This window comes from Syngnathus leptorhynchus, chromosome 9, assembly GCF_054491065.1.
Source record: "Syngnathus leptorhynchus isolate UIUO chromosome 9, UIUO_Slep, whole genome shotgun sequence".
In the NCBI taxonomy this organism is placed as follows: domain Eukaryota; kingdom Metazoa; phylum Chordata; class Actinopteri; order Syngnathiformes; family Syngnathidae; genus Syngnathus; species Syngnathus leptorhynchus.
Window position 1 is genome coordinate 13,075,993 of NC_141203.1, and position 13,744 is coordinate 13,089,736.

Sequence of the window (13,744 nt, forward strand, 5' to 3'; positions counted from 1 at the left end):
TGTGTGAAGCCCCCCCCCCCCAACCAACAAACTTGACCGTACAACCTTGCATGTATTTACCAACGTTGCACCTCGCATGATGATTAACTTAAAAGGACTCGTGTAGGGGGGGAGGGAGGGGGGGAAGAAAAAAAACAAGTATAAAGATAGAGACATAAAAAGAATAAAAGAGTTCTTAGTTTACTTTTGCATGTGCTGGAAGAGTGTTTCTTTCAATGTGACGCGCGGGACTGCCTGCCTGCCTGCCTGCCACGTTCCAAAAACAAATACAAACTGAAATAAAATACCATTCAATTTACATTCAAAATCAAACAAAAAACAAAATTAATAATGATAAAATAATAAAGACACTGTTCTTAAAATAGTTCTACTAAATGATGACAAATCTTGATTTTTTTTCACAATTTAAGATTATTATTTGAAAGTAAAAACAAGAAGGAACTTTTTATTTTGTGAGGGGCACCGCAAGTGTTTGACACTGATTTAGTGAAACGGCACAAACAAAAAAGTCCAAAGGTTTCCGTGCCGTATCTGCAACTCCCGATCCTCACAAGTCATCTTTGAGTCATTGATAATTCATGCAGCTTCTTTTCTACATGATGACAGTGTCAACATTTCAACGCAATTAAATGTGACATGTGGAAATGAAGGCCCGCTGGCGTGCTAATATCACGCCTTGAACTCAATAATGTATCACAAAGCAAAACTTGAAATCCGATGGGCTGTGTAAAAGGGGGGGCCCAAGGGGGCTTCAACCACCCACCTCCACAGGAATGACAAATCATTAGCGTTGGTCGGCCACTTGATGGAAGCTTCTCTTCCAAGGCCCGCATTTCAATTTTCTGCTCAGCGGACTTGATGGCAGGGCGACGTCGCTCCCTAGCTCATGGTGCCGGTGTGACCTCGCCGTGTTCGAGGCCAATGGTTAGGAAGGGAAATGCCTCTCAAGGTAAAGCGCCGTCAAGCACATGGTGACAAAAAACTCCAACATTGATGAGGACATTTTGACGTCATTGTGAGATGAGGGCGACGAGCGTCATTAGGATGGAAGGCGGGCGGGCGAGCGGGCGAGCTGACATTTGCACGGTGACCTTTACGCTGGACGGCCAAATTGCTCGTCCTCCAGACGCGCCGCATCATATCAGCGCGCCCGTGGGGCTGCATTTAAGTACCACCGAGGCGTCCCATTCTTCTAGATGCATTCAGACAGCAGAGGGGAGGGGGGGAGTCACAGAATAGATTGATGGCATATTACCCAGAGCTCTTGCTTGCTTAATGAGCTATTTTGCAGCAAGCCGCCGCTGTTTGAATTGCTAAATTGTCAAAACAGTGCGGAAAGCGCCGCTAATAGCCCCGTGACCTTGTCGCTGACGGGCCTCGGACAAAATCTTTTGCACGTGTGCGCAGTCAACAGAGAAACGATGTGTGTTGGAGATGATCCTGCTGTAACAAGTTGCAAGGTAAGCAGAGCTGCAATAGGTTTTGTTGCATTGCGCAGATGAGTTCAAGCTAAGGGCGTTAGCGTCTCCCAAGTGCAGGGCTATCTTAGCTTGAACCCAGATTACAAGGTTTTTCGTTACTTTAATTCGTGGCATCATTATTTTTTATTTATGTTTTGCTTTGTGTTGCAAGCCAGAATTCAAGCTGCTTGTCGATGCACTTTGAATGTTGAAGTCGTAAACATGTTTTTGTTTTTTTTCCTTGGACAGATTTTTATTTTATTTATTAATTTATTTATTTATTTTTTCCAGCTAATGAAGACAAGCTGTAAACAAAACTGGACGCTTGGATGTCCAAAAGCTGCTTTCTAAAAACCCAAGCAAAAAATTCATAATTCTTGCACGGTCAGTGTCATGTTTACTTGGTTTGAATTCCTATTATGGAGATAATGACTTTATTAGTCTGCTTCCAAAATGCCAGCGGGCAGCTTTTGCCACGTTTGACACCGTTTCGAGTCTTCATTTCTGCTTGGGCAAATATTTGTTTAGCGTGCAGAGGAGCTTCATCTCCAACTCCACAAGCTAACTGCCCTCATTTGTGCCAAGCGCAATAGAGCGCGAGCTAGCTCACGCTTACTTCAAATAAAAAACATGCGGCAAAGTTTGAATAATTAAAAGGGAGATGAATGAAACGTTTCTGACCTATTTAAAATGTTTTCCCCCTCTCTAACTTCAAAACCACGAGAACCTTCGAGAACATCTGGCCGGCAGGAGAAACCAGAACGCACGCACGCCTATGTCGGTCCTTTCAAGATCTGGAAGAGATAATGGCCGCCAACTTCTTTTGGATGTTCTCCTCGTTGGTCAGAATGTTAGACCTGACGGCACAAATCTTGTCCTGGTAATCTTTCATCTGCTGGTCCAGCTCGCCCAGTTCGACCTTGAGAGGTTCCACCGCCTGCTCCGTCACTCTGCGGGATCACATACTCATTCGCTAACGTGGCTAAGGTGGCGCGACTCGGCGTGTGCACCGACTTGTTCTCCTGCAGCAGAGCCTGCGCGTGCTCCTTGTTCTCCTTGCGCCAGCTTTGCAGCTCGGCCTGCATGGCGTCGATGTCCTCCTGAACGTAGTCCATGATCTTGCCCAGCGGCAGCGCGCTCTGACACACCGACTGGATGGAGGCGCGTAGACGTTCCACCTCCCGCGTCACCAGGTCCTCCTCTTTCCGGCGGGCTTCTTCGGACATCAGCTTCTGAGACAGTCAAACAACGGCCGCGTTGTCTTTCACTGAAATCCGAAAAAGAAATTCATCGGCGGCAAGATGACCTCTTTGGATTTATTGGAGGATGCCGACGGTTCGTAGTCTTTTTTGGTTTCCAGGATCTTCTTCACCAGTCCCCCTGCGTGAATGGAAACAGCGAGAGATTGCGCAACTCGTTCCTCACCTGGCTGTGCTCTTTTGATGGAGAGAAAGAAAAAGGGGAAAAGAATGTTTACCATGTTTTGCTGCACTGCTGAGGTCTTGTGCACAGTCCTGGAACAGAAAAAACACACCATGATGCTAAAATGATGCATCTCCATTTGTTTTTCACTTACCTTCTCCAGAGCGTCCACAGATTCAGGGGCCGCCTCGGCTACCAGAAACTGCTCATCTTCCTCATCCTCATCATCAGACAACTTCTTCCCTTCTCTGATGACTGACGACTTGGCACTGGAGAGCCCATTTGTACAAATACAGGAACCGCTTTTGTGTCTTGAGACGAGAAGATGCAATCGCCTCACCTCTCGGGTGGAAGCGCTTCCACGAAGCTCTCCTGCGTCTTGACTCGAGGAGGAGCCGGCCGAGCGCTGCTGGGCCGCGGCGCCGCTCGGCTGTTGCTAGGCAACCAAAGAGGCATCAATTGCACCGGACGGATGGAGGATGTGAACGTCGGCGCCGGCCGGCCGGCCGCCCACCTGGAGGCCACGTCGGGCGAAAGTGAGGAGCCTGCAACGTCTCCGCTTTCATTGTTAGGAGGACTCGGACCGTCTTTGCACTGGATGGCCGCTTCATTGGAAACACCTGCACAAAACAATACTTGTTGCACTTTTACGTCAGGAGGAAAAATGAAAGGAGCTTTGACTTACCGCCGCCTTCACCGTCCGATTCGTCTGTGGACAAAAGAAAAAGCAAAGCCAAAACATCAGCTTCCTAAAGTCCTTTCCTTCTTTCCTTCCTCGTGCTCTCGGCCCAGAGGGTCATATTAGCATTTCCATGTACCTCCAAACCTGTTTTTCCTTCTTTGCCCTTTGGCAGAACTTGTTGTGGTGGGACTCTCGGTGCGTGACGCCGCCTTGTGTCGCTCGCTCTCTGCGCTTTTGCCTTTTTCTTTCTCTCTCGTCTTGTTGCTTTGCGCATTGTCTTTCTGGCGACTCTTGTCTTCCTGCTCGCCATCTTTAGCCAGCTCCTGTTCCCGCCGCCTGTGCTCCTTGGCGTTGCGGTGTTCCCTCTCGCCGTCTCGCCGCTGTCTCTCCGGTTCTCCGTGCGGCTCCGGCTCCTCCTCGACCCTGCTGTCGCTCCGCTCCGTCGTCTTCTTCTCCTGGCGCCCCTCGGCGACGTCCTTGTCTTGGGATTTGAGCACGCTCTCCCTGGTCCTCTCTCCTGCAAGAACTCTCCTGACGGCCTCCTTACTGGACATCTGAGCAACACATCAGAACGACTATGAAGGACGGTCCCACATTAGACACATTCATTACCTTGTTGAGGCAGCACTTGGCAACGGTCTGCAGGAAGTCGTTGGTCTTCTCGGGCTCGTGACCGGCGACAATATGCGCCGGTCTGACCGCAAGGGGTTCTCCGGTGACCAGCACCACAACATCGATGGCTTTCTGGAGGAACGCCATCTTCATCTCCTTGTCCTATAAAATGCTCGGTTGCTTTACCAAGTAGGGTGTTTTTGATTTGTGTCCAACTTACCTTGATACATTCTGACTTCAATTCATTGTCTTTGTACAAGCCTTTCATAAAGCCAGTGGTCCTGATGATCTGAGGAAGGTGGAGGCAAGCGGTCACATGGATGCCACTCAATCTTACGTCGTCATCTTGGCAACAACTTTATGAACAAATTGCTGCCATCTTGCCACCATCGTTCATTAGCCGGATGGATCGCTAGATAGACCTATGCAATGTTTTTTTTTTTTACGAAGTAACAGCACCACCTGCTGGCTATTTTGCGTCAGTATAACGTAAACAAGTCAGTTTTTATTTCATTCAATGGTTCGGTTATTTATCAGGATGTGGTTTGTGGTGATTACAAATGCATGTCTGAATTGTTTTTTTGATCTTTTGAGGGTATTTTGCAGAAGTCTCACCTCCGAGAAGATGTCGTGCAGGTATCGAAACGGCGGTTTGCTCAGCAGTTTGTCAGTGAGAGCCGGTTTCTTTATCACTTTGCCCAGTGTGCTTTGTGTCTTTTTGATTATTTGGCCGTTTATGGTGGCCATTATTCGACTAATAAGCTGGAACTCGATTATCTTTGGGTTTTGTCTTCTTTTTTTTGGGTCAAATGAATTTATTCGGTCATTGAAATGCCGAGGGGCCAGTGAAATGATCTGGCCTTTATTTCGTCACGTTGATGAATTGTGACGTCACATACACGTCATAATCTTCACCAGGGAGTGCCAATTTCGTCACGTACAATCTGTCATTGTTTGAAAAATGATCAATGACTTATGGCTTCAATTACCCAAACACGCACCCGCGGAAGTCAGGTAAACCGTAACAGCAATCAACTGCAATGTAGTCTATGTTCTGCATTTATTTATTTATCGTTGCTTGTATTTTGTGCTATTTGTTTTCATTTGTATTTTTTATATTTTAATTTTAATTCAAATGTGCGTGTGTGCTTTTTCTAAATTGGATATTGGGGGTTGTATTTGGCATTGTTGGCGGCAGGTGGCAGTACAGGCAGCACCCTAGAGCCAAACTACTAAAAGATTTGGACAAGAAGTAGAAAGTATGCATTCGGGGCCATTCTCCCAAATACGCATGCGCAAAGTTTTCACCTTGGTATTAAAACACAAGCGGCTCGGATTGGATTCTGTTAGCGCTACTTTTGTTTTGCTTTTCATTCTTCCAAAAAAACAAAAACATAATAATGAACGCAGCGGTTGTCAAAAAGACGCAAGACTTGCTCGGAAAGGTGATAAAGAAACCACCGCTGACTGAAAAACTGCTCTGCAAACCACCCTTTCGATACCTGCACGACATCTTTAGCGAGGTGAGATTGATGGATGGATGCGCTCATGCTCATTTGACACATTTCTGCTTATTTTATCCGCATATGTGGAAAATGCCTGAGCTCATCTGCTCGCGAGCTTAGCGAAAAGTAATTAGCTCGTTAGCAGAGCCGCTTAGCTATTTTAATTCGCCAATATTGACGAAACTACGAGATGCGTTTTTATGTTGTTGGGGGAAAAAAACCCTCTGTGTGCTGCTTCTACAAATCAGCGGCAAACACTAAATGGGCGATGGCTTAGGTTAGCTTAGGTTAGGTTAGGTTAGGTTAGGTTAGGTTAGGTTAGGTTAGGTCGTCCCGTTGCCATTGGCACAACGCAAACAGTGTTGTCAAGCGTTGCTAGATGCGCTCGGAGGATACCAACTGAGCCGATCTTTAAAATTCTGCATCAAATCAATGTCATCCGTTCATTTTATTAAAAACAAGTCTGTCAGATAGCAAATTGACATTGCTCAAACAAAGCCCCCCTTTTTGTCTTCTATTTGCTTTATTTCCCCTGAATTACCCCCCCAATAATTATCTATCTATCTATCTATCTATCTATCTATCTATCTATCTATCTATCTATCTATCTAAATAAACATTTTGTACGATGACCTTCTCACGATTCAACGGCGGGTAACACCGGTCGGTGTCAGGCTCGGTAATTTAAGTTTCCACTACTAAATGGAGACATCAACACTCTTCTTGGGGTCGTGAGTGTTGTATTGCGTCACCTTGTATGCATGTATATTTGATAAAGCACAATGTGTCAGCATTTGCGGGTCATAAAAAAAGGCAAAAAAAAACCTGCCAATTTTTATAGAAATAGAACACAGCTCATATTCGCCATTTCAATGGACATCTGCTCTCCCCGCTTTCAGATCATCAGAACCACCGGGTTCATGAAAGGCCTCTACAAAGACAGCGAACTCAAGTCGGATAATGTAAAGGTAAAGATGCCAAAACTTCATTTTGCGCTCAGTTTTGACACTCTCATAATGGCATCAACGAAACAAAGGTTCTCGTGTTACATGTAAACAGCGTCTCTGTAGAGTTTAGCTGCTGACACGGTTGGCTGAGCCCACTAATGTTACGGCCGACAACAAAATTCAAGCGGCTTTTTTTTTTCTCTCGTTGTCATGTCTCGTAGGACAAAGAAAGTAAGATAGCCTTCCTTCAGAAAGCAATCGATGTGGTCATACTGGTCAGCGGGGAGCCCCTCGCGGCCAAGCCGGCGCGTATCGTGGCCGGCCACGAGCCCGAGAAGACCAACGAGCTGCTGCAGGCCATCGCCCAGTGCTGCCTCAACAAGGTTGCTTGTCCGAGTCCCTGTAGTTGACGTTACTCTTTGTCTTCGTGTTGAATTCACGACCGATATTTCATCAAAGTTGTCCAGCGAGGAGGCGGTGAAACGAGTGCTGTCTGGAGAAAAGGCCGACTTGAAAACTAAACCCACATCCAAGTCCCAAGACAAAGAAAACCGCGAAGGACCTGAGCAACAGCCGACGGAGAGAGAGGTAATAAGATGTTGCGTAAATTCCGTTCCACGGGCCTCGGCGTTCAAAGTTGTTTCCGACTCATTCGGGGCAAGAAGAGGATCCGACGCGGCGGGAGCGGAGAAGACAAGGAGCCGCAGCAGCCCAGAGAGCAAGAAGGTCAGAGGCCAGATGGCGAGCGCCGCCACGACGCCGAGCGTTCTGCCAAGAATCACCGCCGCGAGCGCGACGGAGACAAGAGTCGCGAACGGGCCCGAGACCCGGACAAAGCCAGAGGAAAAGACCGAGACAAGGAGAAGGTCAAAGAGCACCGCAGAGATCACGACAAGAGTCGAGACCGAGACGGAACCAGGCAAAGAGATTCTCAAAGGGAGCCGGAGAGGAGCAAGGACAAAGCGCGAGAAGCGGACAAAGAAGCCGAAAGGCACCGAGACAAGAACACGAGTCAAGAGAGCGAGCGGGACAGCAAGGTGAGCGGGAAAACGTTATTTTGCCCCAGGAATGATTTTGACACGTGTTTTTGTACCCAGGATAGAATAGCACAAGTGCAACAAAAAGCCATCGAGGACCAGCCCAGAAAAGCAGCCAGGCCATTGGCAGCTGTAAGTTCTCTCGATTTTTTTTTTTTCTTCAACTTCTGGATTGTCAGTGAGATTTGTTTTCTTTTGTTTTGCTCCTACCGCATATTGTTGGAAGGAAGCGGAACCATCCGATGAGGTATTCAAACCTGTCCAACCATCAGGCCTGAGCAGTCGCGTAGTTTTGGAGCTTACTTCGAAATCACGTGATCGTTGCAATTGTAGTGCCGTCCGGAATTGCCACCAAACACTTTGTCTTAACGTTGTCTCCTTTGCACGTGCAGCCTGCAGAGAAAGTTGAAAATCAGGTAAAGAGTTTGGAAAGGAGCTCCTGCTCTCGTCAGGCGGCTCAAATTGACCCATCCTAAAATCTATTTTTAGCAACAACAACAAAAAGTAAATGTGCAGGAGGTCAAAATGATCTATGAATTCCATATCTTTTTTTTTTTTAACAAGGTCAATTTGACCCACAACTTGAAACTAATATCTAGACAATATTTGTTCTTGCTAATACTGACCCCCCCCCCCCCCCCCTTTTTTTTTTTTTTGTCGACCTCCTCACAGTCAGACAGTCCAGCAAGAATACCTCGGCCGTCTTCAGCCAAAGGGCAAAGGAGGAAGCCCAGAACAGCGGGGCAGGGTAAGGCTTCAATTTTGCTATCTTTGTTCTTGACAAACCCGGTTTTGTTTTTTGTTTTTTCATTTCTTTGCTTTCTGTCTGCAGATGAATCGGACAGCGAGGGCGGTAAGCACTTCCCCCGAAATACTTTCATCTCCGAGGAACTTTTGAGTGAATGTGTTAAATATCCAATATTGCCTTTCGCAGATGCCGATCCTGCCAAGGAAAGCGGCGATGCCGTGAGCTCCTCCGTTCCATCTGAAATGACCTCCAGGTTAGCGGCAGCAACACTAATTGTGCTTTTTTTTTTTTTTTTTTTTTTTTTTTTTTTCTCTCTTTGAACACATGGCTCCTTTCATTGTGCAGCAACAAGCGAACGGCGGCGCGACCCAGCAGCGCGCGTCCGGCTCCTCCTCGAGTCAAGAAACAGGAGAGCTTCAATGACGCCGTCCCGGCTGAGAGGTGATCTCGTGGCACCGTTTCATCCGGAATTGTCACCTATTCCATTTCGGCGGTTGTCTCCTTTGCAGGCTCTCCAGTGCCAAGCCATCAGTCATCCGAGAGGGCAAGAAGCGCTCCGACGACGAGGATGAGGAAGACGAGCAGTTTCTGGTGGCGGAGGCGGCCCCTGAACCTTCAGAAGCTCGTGAAAAGGTTGGTGAAAAGAACAGTTGGTGAGCAGAGAAGAGAAGAACCTTACGGCAACGTTGCTTTTTCTCTTCCAGGAATCTGCACAGGACCTCATCGCTGATGAAAAACATGGTACGCGCATGTTTTTGTTTGACACCAAATGTTGACGGTGTCAAAGAGTAAATGAACGTTTTTATGAATGCAGGTGGCCTTGTGAAAAAGATCCTCGAGACCAAAAAGGATTACGAAGCATCGCCGTCCTCCATGACACGGAAAGAGGTAGCGTCTTCAGGCTTTTCCTTTCTTGTCCACTAGAGAGCGCCCTCAACCCATAAACGTGTGCCACAGGCAGCCCCGTAGGCCTGTCAATGACTGCAATCTGACATTTGGCAAATGTCCCCGGATGGTGATTGCTTTGAAATGTGCCGTGCGACCCTGCTCATTATCACGGGACAGATGTAAACAAAAGCCGTGCAATTACGTTGCCTCCAAACCGCAAAAATGTTCCCCTCCTCCCGAGCCGAAGGTCTCGCGTCCTGACCAGCGAGCGCCCGTGGCTCTGCGCAGACCACACGCACACAAGTGATGCACACATGGAGATGTCTGGACCAAAACAAGCTCTGGTCTCGCTCAATAGCTTCATAAAGGCCCAAACAAAAAAAAGTCAGCAAATATCTGCTAGCTTGGCCCGGAGTTTGCCTACACTGATGTAGCGCCGTCTAACGACAACCGCTCATCAAAGACGTGGGACCACGTCAGGCGTGAAAATTTAACGTCGCTTGTTGAAGCCATTTTTTTTTTTTTTTTTTGCCTGTCCGTGCGACTGTGTATATTTCCGCCTCGTTGTCTGGACAGGTGATGATTTGACGTGAGACTTTAGTCTGCCTTGTGGCTGCGGGAGGCCTCCTTCTATGGGTGGTCTTCTCCAATGAAGCGCGCGTCCCGCCCGAGCCCTCCCGTCGGCTGTCGGAGCGAGACGACATCGTCCGTCATAAAACGCTCGGCGGGTTTGATGTTGGCCACCGAGGAACATCGAGTCTGTCAAAAAAAAAAAGAAACATTTACATGAAATAACCTTCCGAGCGCAGCTTTTTTTTTTTTTATCCCAAATAGAAAAGGCCCTCGTCGAGTGAAATGTAACTTTCTACAAATTGTCCCGATTCAGGTTTCTCCATTTTCACTCACCTCCGACTCTCCTGCGCGAGCGAGAGCGGAGCAGGTATAACTGGGATGACTTCCTTCCTGACATGGAAGTGGAGCCGGGTCACTTTAATGGAGTCATTTCCCCCTCGCGTAATCAATCACGTGCCGGCCTGAACAATGTCAACATTTCAGCTGCCGCAATTCATGAAAGCCAGTGAGCGGCCGTTTCGGAGCGCAAACGCCGCTGACGTTAAGAGGCGGACTGTACTCGCCTCGCTCATTCCATTACGTGAGCGCGACTCGGACATTTGATGCGTCTTGAAAGCTTGGCCCGGCCTTGACCCCGGCGGCGCCGTGGCGTATTTATTCGAGATACTTCTCCTTGCATTTACACGTCATTTGGCCCTCGCAGCGGCAAGAATGTTGTGTACTTTGAAATTTGCCTTGATGAAGGTTTGGTTCCATATAAATAAATGGAAGGCTGTCGAGTGAACGCCGTCCGTCGGGGGGCCGGCCGAGAAAATAAATAGACTTCATAAACACTTTTGTGAAATTGGGGAGCGCACAAGGAAACCAACTTGAACTTCGAGATGTGATTTGGTCACATGCTCCTCGTCACTCGACTTTCACTTCTGTACGAGCGCCCCGACGTGACCTTTCAAGTCAAGCTGCCGCTTTCACACTCTGTTAGCAAAAGAGGTCAGCGTGCGCTAACAAATAAAGTAAGGAGGACCAAGGCTGGCGGGAGACCGCAGTGTTTGTGTAGCTGCGGGCTTCTCAACAGCCGTCGCGGCGCAAAGCCACCCACCGAGACAGACGCTGGACCTGGAAACAAAAAAAATGTGTCTTTCGCCTCCATTTCGTGCCCAATGTCTTCCAGTCGGACTTGAAAGGAGGTCCGAGTGCGCCGTTTGTTACTCAATACGCCAGTAAAAAAATCAGCCCGCCGCCGCCACAGCTTGTTAGCAAACTAAACAAAACCAGCGCAGGTGGGGCATGCGTGTGTCCCCGCGCAAACCAGTGTTTATGTCTGCACGTGTGTGTGTGTGTGTGTGTGTGTGTGTGTGTGTGTGTGTGTGTGTATGTGTGTGTGTGTGTGTGTGTGTGTGTGTGTGTGTGTGTGTGTGTGTGTGTGTGTGTGTGTGTGTGTGCGTGCGCGTGTGTGTGTGTGCGTGTGTGTGTCTGGCTTCTCGGGCACACTTGGACAGCTTTTTGGCCGAAGCCAGCTGAGCAAACATCCTCCGCTTTGCCGGCTTTTTTGGATCCCGTCAGCCAGTCGGCATAGCGACCCGCATTTTTCAAGTCAGCCGCTTTCGACCAATGTCTGCTTTCAATCGCCTGCCCGTTGTTTTATTTTCAAAAGCCGGCGGCGGGCCAAGCCACCAAGAAGGAGCAGGACCTGGTGACGCGAGAGGTGGAGCGTCTACGCGCCTCCATCCAGTCGGTGTGTCAGAGCGCGCTGCCGCTGGGCAAGATCATGGACTACGTTCAGGAGGACATCGACGCCATGCAGGCCGAGCTGCAAAGCTGGCGCAAGGAGAACAAGGAGCACGCGCAGGCTCTCCTGCAGGAACAGAAGTGAGTGCACGCCGTAAACATCTTCCGCCTTTGTCGCCATTGACCGTCGCCCGTCGCGTGTGTGCAGAGCCACAGAGTGGGCGTTAGAACCTCTCAGGGCGGAACTTTATGAGCTGGACCAAATGATCAAGGATTACCAGGACAAAATTTGTGCGGCGAGGTCCAACATTCTGAGAAACGAAGAGAGGATTCAGAAGAAATTGACTGGAATCATCTCCTCTTCCACCTGAAGTGAGATCATCTTCCCAGAAAAAAAAATGCTGACATCAGCGTGACGGAAGACACAACGTCCCCTTATGCCTTGGGTTACTTCATATTTTGCTCCAAGTTGGGGGAGGGGAAAAAAAAAAAAGTCTTTCCACACTGGACAACAACCCTTAAGTTGTGTAGATGCCGTCAACGTATGTTGTCGTAGTACCGCAACTGACCTGTGAGGGGCAGCGTGGTGCTACACGGCGTACACGCTGCCTGAAAACACTTAAGAAGAAAAAACCTTGCAGTCTGAAAAATACGAGAAGAGGCTCGCCTTACAGTTTACGCACTTTACGAAAAATGATTTACTGCAGTCAAATATTGTAGTCTCCATTTCACTCCTATGTGAAAATTCCCAAAAACAAAACAAAAGCCTTTTCCCTATTCCCAAGTCAAGCACACGCCAAAAGAAGCAGTCGTGATTATTTTCTTTTGTTTCTGACATGACTTTTGACATTGGAGTTCTTTCTGAATGTGCTGCACACTTGGATGTTGCTCACTCCGAAATTGTAGCTCAGCCGTCGGGGATGCCATACCAAATGGCCATTCCAAACATTCTCCTCGGCAATGGTGTTCACGTGGTGTTTTTTGCCACTCAAGTCTACGTTTCAGGCACAGCTGCACTTTTGATTCCAAAGTAGAATACATTTTTATTTTGGACCTAATGCCGGACTGGAGAAAGTCCATTGTCAAGGAACTTACTCGTACACGTTACATTATGATAGTGCACATGGTTTTATGGTTTTGTAGTGAAGTACAATAAAAAAAATGGCTCCAATAAATATCACAAGACTCCTTTTCAAAACACGCTTTCTCTCCACTTTGATCCGAGCAAGAAATGAAAGAGCTGCTGTCAGCCACCAAAACCTTTTTTTTTCAAGCAGATCCTGAGCTGCAAAGACTCAAGTGAATGAAAGGCCACCTGCTCGCAACCTGCTCGCAACCTGCTGGATTGCAAGTTGGCAGAAAAAAAGCTGAGCCGCTCTCAGTGGAAGGAAGGAAGCCTGAGAGCAAAAAAAAAAAAAAAGCTGACGTGGCTCGCTAATGAGCGACTCCACCTTTGAACGCGTGCGCTCCGCAGTAAAGCAGGCCCGCTAATCCCCGCGAGCGCTTATCTTGACCTCGGCCCGGGTCTCCGAGTGACCCCGGCCGGAGCCCTTAAGCGTGCCTTTTGTGCTGCAGAATGAACAACTGCTGCCGTCGAGACAGTCAACCTGACCCCGCCCGCCCGGCTGCTTTTCCACTTTCTCCAGTCGAAATGTTCCAAAAATGCCCACTTGGCAGGCTCTTCCGAGGTCTCTAGATGGCACTGTCCTCCTTTCAAGTGCGCCAGATCACTTGGCACGCTGCCTCTCTCGCCTTTTGTTTTCTCCTCCGATCTTTCGCGGTCACTCGATGTTTTGCAGGACTCAGCAAAAAGTGACGCGCACGCTGGCAGGACGTTATGGATCCAAATGGCGCAACGTGTTTGCAGCACGCAGCTCCCGGCCCCCGTTTTTCCCATGGCCGCCCGCAGGTTGGGATTCCCAAGCCCTCAGCAAAGGCCACTTTCCCAAATTCCCACAGTGGCGACCACTGGATGACTTTCTTCCTCGTCTTCTCGCGACTGAGAGTTTGGCCGTGATGTTACTAGCGGTTTGGGAAGCTGGCCATTTCTCCCTGATTGTTTTTTTTGTTTTTTGTGCCCACCCCTCCATCCCACCGTGAGATCCGCTCACTCCAAAGCTTTCTTCCTCCTCGGCAGCCCAT

General features: G+C 48.4%; 2 protein-coding genes across 5 annotated transcripts; one reads left to right on the forward strand and one right to left on the reverse strand.

The window, feature by feature from the left end:
- Positions 1–1,740: 1,740 nt before the first annotated feature.
- Positions 1,741–5,034, reverse strand: LOC147051353 (TRAF3-interacting protein 1-like). Of its 2 annotated transcripts, none has more exons than XM_085920571.1 (12): positions 4,792–5,034; positions 4,397–4,465; positions 4,177–4,338; positions 3,701–4,118; positions 3,568–3,591; positions 3,397–3,502; positions 3,223–3,312; positions 3,037–3,151; positions 2,938–2,974; positions 2,767–2,840; positions 2,475–2,692; positions 1,741–2,410 (listed from the first exon to the last, which is right to left on the reverse strand). In XM_085920571.1, the coding sequence occupies exons 1-12, from the start codon at positions 4,921–4,923 to the stop codon at positions 2,248–2,250; spliced, it is 1,608 nt and encodes a 535-aa protein (XP_085776697.1). In that variant the 5' UTR covers positions 4,924–5,034; the 3' UTR covers positions 1,741–2,247. The 2 variants fall into 2 exon arrangements, with proteins under 2 accessions (XP_085776697.1, XP_085776696.1); XM_085920570.1 differs by having other exon boundaries at positions 3,223–3,318.
- A 426-nt stretch (positions 5,035–5,460) lies between these two features.
- Positions 5,461–12,903, forward strand: ift54 (intraflagellar transport 54). Of its 3 annotated transcripts, none has more exons than XM_085921052.1 (17): positions 5,461–5,699; positions 6,581–6,649; positions 6,850–7,011; positions 7,088–7,216; positions 7,294–7,665; positions 7,726–7,797; positions 7,892–7,912; positions 8,058–8,081; positions 8,338–8,413; positions 8,498–8,518; positions 8,600–8,666; positions 8,759–8,854; positions 8,923–9,046; positions 9,118–9,154; positions 9,228–9,301; positions 11,529–11,743; positions 11,811–12,903. In XM_085921052.1, the coding sequence occupies exons 1-17, from the start codon at positions 5,577–5,579 to the stop codon at positions 11,971–11,973; spliced, it is 1,845 nt and encodes a 614-aa protein (XP_085777178.1). In that variant the 5' UTR covers positions 5,461–5,576; the 3' UTR covers positions 11,974–12,903. The 3 variants fall into 3 exon arrangements, with proteins under 3 accessions (XP_085777178.1, XP_085777177.1, XP_085777179.1); XM_085921051.1 differs by having other exon boundaries at positions 7,291–7,665; positions 11,811–12,899; XM_085921053.1 differs by lacking the exons at positions 7,892–7,912; positions 8,058–8,081 and having other exon boundaries at positions 7,291–7,665; positions 11,811–12,894.
- Positions 12,904–13,744: the final 841 nt, after the last annotated feature.